The sequence below is a fragment of the Camellia sinensis genome, chromosome 7 (genome assembly GCF_055761805.1).
Source record: "Camellia sinensis isolate YWXY chromosome 7, ASM5576180v1, whole genome shotgun sequence".
Classification (NCBI taxonomy): domain Eukaryota; kingdom Viridiplantae; phylum Streptophyta; class Magnoliopsida; order Ericales; family Theaceae; genus Camellia; species Camellia sinensis.
The window spans coordinates 7,846,071-7,850,011 of NC_138967.1; the positions used below are offsets into that span (position 1 = coordinate 7,846,071).

The 3,941-nt window shown below is 37.7% G+C and overlaps 1 protein-coding gene across 1 annotated transcript; it reads right to left on the reverse strand.

Annotated features, from left to right (window-relative positions):
- Positions 1-412: 412 nt before the first annotated feature.
- LOC114285717 (cation/H(+) antiporter 15) lies at positions 413-2,980 on the reverse strand. Its single transcript, XM_028228792.2, has 2 exons — positions 1,992-2,980; positions 413-1,568 (listed from the first exon to the last, which is right to left on the reverse strand). Exons 1-2 carry the CDS (start codon positions 2,961-2,963, stop codon positions 462-464), a joined length of 2,079 nt encoding a protein of 692 aa, XP_028084593.2. The 5' UTR covers positions 2,964-2,980; the 3' UTR covers positions 413-461.
- Between the last annotated feature and the right edge of the window lie 961 nt (positions 2,981-3,941).

The window sequence follows — 3,941 nt, forward strand, 5'->3', positions numbered from 1 at the left end:
ATGCAATGGATTATCTTGCCAAAAGCATATATTTTCAGAAACAAATGTTTTGAGAAGATATACATGTGTTTAAGATGATTTCAAATTTTTAGAGTTGTCTATTTTATGGTTGTATGCACAAAGAACTTTTCATCTATTTGGTTATATTATCATTGGATGGTCAATGACACCCTTTTGCACTGGAATTGGTTAAAAGGGAAATTTTTGAGAAAGCTCGCACAAAAACAATACAATGAACGCGTTTTTTGCAATTATGAAAGACAGTGATGATGAGATTCTAAATAGGAGGAATTCGACTTGTTTATATAGAGCCTCATCATTGTATTGTGATGATATTGTTTAGAATCTCATCATCACATCAATAGGGACGCGCTCTTCTCCAGGGCAAGCGTACAGATGTGATGATAGGGTTGATGTGATGATATTGTTTTCCTACATCCCAAACACCTTTATGTGTTTTGTTATGATTTCTGCATGAAATCTTCCACAGTAGACTGTCGCTGTAATACCAGTACTGATGCATTGACCTTCATATCAGAAGATGCAAGTATGTCTCCGATGATCCCTAATTCGTCCATATAGCTCCAATCAGTGAGTCCGGTTACCAGCGGGGAATCACTGTCAAGCCTTCTCCCCACCAACATGAAATCATAATGGTCCTCGATTGCCAAAAGCACCCGAGAAGTCTCAACTCCATCTTTCACAATCACTTCACTATATTCGACATCCTGGTTCTCTCCATACATGTTCCTCAACGCGTTTATCATCTTCAAATCAAGCTTAGCTTCCATCAAATCGCTAATAAACTCGTCTTCTGCAATTAATCGAATGACAGTAAGCCTGGTTGCCTGGTTTTCTACCATTCTTATGCCATAGGCAAGTGCTTCCCGGGAGTCTGGCCCTCCCACGAATATTACACAAACGTGGAACTTGGTCCGGCTATGTGAGTCTAACTTCCAGTTCATAACGATCCTTTTGTCGATGAGGAGCCCAACTGAGCAAGGGGCCTTTTCGAGAACATTTTTGGTCACTCCCCTTACTGCAGTGCTCTCTGACTTGTGAAATGGAATGATCAATAGGGACGCGCTCTTCTCCAGGGCAAGCGTACAGATGTCGTCGTACATTGTAGAGTAAGGCGTTATCGAGGTGAAGTGATAATGTTTTATCGTCCCTTCACAGTTTAGCTCGTGGTGGTGCAAGGCATTGATGATTCGGTCCGTTCTGGTGTGGGATGACGGCGATCGAGGCTTGTGGAACTGGTGGTTAATGAGCACAGGGTGGTCGCGACCTACTAGTTCCATGAGGTCAAGGACAAATGCTCTGATGGGTCGTTCGTGGGTCGGGTGGGAGACATTGAGGAGGTTCAATAGGCTGAAAACTTGATCTTCTTCGTGGATACAGAGGACGATTCGAAACTCGCTATCATGGATGGATTGTTGGATTGTTCTTCTCTTGTAATTCATGTATCGCTTCGAAGGATTGTAGAGATGGCAAATCACAGGAGTAGCAATGGCTGCATTCAGTACTGTCATGATCGTTATGATTGAGTAAATGTCTATTTCGATTAACTGCATCACCATAAACTTGTTGTCAAAAGATCAAAATAAGAAGAAGAATTACATTAATATTTGATCTCCAATTTATTCAATTTGTAGTTAAATTTGTTCACATAGTCATTTTAATTTTTGTCAAAATGACACGAGAACCATCAACACAAATTAAGGTTATGAATCAAATTGAAAAAATTAAAATATCAGCATCAAAATGAGAACTTTTGATTATTTTTTCTTTTCTTTTGGGTGGTGGATATGTAATAGTATATCAGTTGTGCTATGTACATAAAAAGAACCATACATAAAATGCACAAATGTAAGACAAAAAAATTTTACATCTGTCGCTTCTATAGTTGTAAACATTTATATTTCATATATGTACATTATGTGTTTTGTTTTTTCACCTAAACTTTTTCATATAATAATAATAATAATTACCTCATAGCGCATGTAGACTTTGTAAAAGAAAATATCAAATAAGCCTTGGGAGCTCAAGATAAGGCCAAGAGTGAAAGAATCTTTGTAAGGCAACTTGTAAATCACCAATGGCACCACAGAGGCAACAAGTTTCCCCAAGAAACTCACCATTATCAGTACCCCTGTCCGACCAAATGTCGCCATATTGATAGTATACACATCCACATACCGACCTGCATCCACTATATACGCAGGCAACAACACGGCTGATATGAATATCTCCAATTTCTCCAATACCCCTGCTCCCAGTGGTGGTCCTGGTGGCATCACCAGCCCCAGGATCATCGCCCCGAAGTATGCTTGGTATCCTAAATACTCGAATGTGAAACAAATCATCAAATATATCACAAAAATGCTTGCGAATTGAGATTCTTTTATGCTCCCACCTTCTGGGATCTTCTTCATCATCCTAAACATGAACGGTCGAAGCACGAAAATTATGGTCATTATCAAGAGTAGTCTAGGAAGCTGCGATTGGAAGTATGCCCCGGTGGTGAAGTGAAACGCGGAGGCTTGGTAGAGGAAAGTTCTGGTGTTTCGAAAAGTCCAACAGCTGCATGAGCTTATTAAGGAAGAGGACATGGCGAGGCGGCCTATCTCGGAGTTGAGGAGCTTGACGTCTTCGAGGAGGAGAGAAGTGACTTGGAAGGAGGTGGATGAGGTGAGGCCGGCTATCCATTGTTGGTTCTTGTCGGGATCATTGTTCATGATGCTGATAGCGGCAAAACTGAATGTCAATGGAGTTAAGAAGGTAAGGGCACCGATAATCCAAGATAATTTTCCAGAGGATTTTATTACGCTGACGTCGGTGCGAATGCCAACGATGAAAGAGAAGCTGGCGAAGCCAAAGAGCTCCATGAAGCTCATTAGGTTTGTTTTGTTGATGGTGTGCAAGCTTTCATAGAACTCTCCCAAGCCAACCCATTTGAACATTGATGGTCCTAACAGTATCCCTGTCTGATCAAAAAAACCCAAAAGGGAACGCTCATTAATTAAAGTAATAGATTGTTCAAATTTAATTTGATAACTTAACGAGTTTAAAATTATATTTGAACTCGATTTGTTTACATAATGAATCAATTTTGAATGAATTTTTAACCAGTCGAGCTCAATCAGCTTGATTTTTTATCCAAGAATATTCTGGATAAGTTTTCAGATTATTTACTTGAAGTCCATAATACATTATTTAAATTTGCGGACCACACAATAATTTTTTAAATTTTTTTGTCTATACCCATATTTTTTTTGTTATTAATTATTATACAATAATACTAGTAGGTGTACAGAACTTATCCCACGTACATTTACTATTGCTGTATTTGGTTGGGGGATTTGAGGAGGAATTTGGAAAGGGAAATAAAAAAGGTAGGTGAAATGTGAATGAAATATGTATATATTTCACATAATTTCACATATCTTTTTCCTTTCATTCTCTAAATCTCTCCCCAAATTCCCCAACCAAACACACCATAAGGAAATCATATCATTGTGCGGCTCATATACGTATTACATGTTTGGCTCAATTTGAATTGGCATAATTGAATTAAGTTACTCATATGTTTTGATCTCTAAAAAATCCAAAATAAAAATAAGTAAATAAATGTTCAAGTTGTGTTCTGTGCATGTAATAAATGAATTAGTAAATGTTTCATAATCTCAATTCTTATCATATTTTTTCATTTTTAAACACAAGTGAGTTTGTCATATGTATGTTAATCGCGCAAACAGTATAAAAAATGAGATTATGTATAACATAACTCAACAAAAAAATAATGTTATACATAAATACAATTTTCGCACTGCTCGTACACAAAAGCATAGATATTCAAGGTACATATTTATTAATGTCTATCCCCACCACCTTTGCGTGCAGTGGTAAGAAAATCTTATGAGAAATCCAGTTTTACGTAT

Bases quoted from the DNA above. Each gene is read 5' to 3' on its own strand.
- LOC114285717 (XM_028228792.2), bottom strand. From the start codon at position 2,963: ATGTTCAAATGGGTTGGCTTGGGAGAGTTCTATGAAAGCTTGCACACC. The intron at 1,569-1,991 runs GTAATTATTATT...ATGGTGATGCAG, and splicing joins AAGTCTACATGCGCTATGAG to TTAATCGAAATAGACATTTA.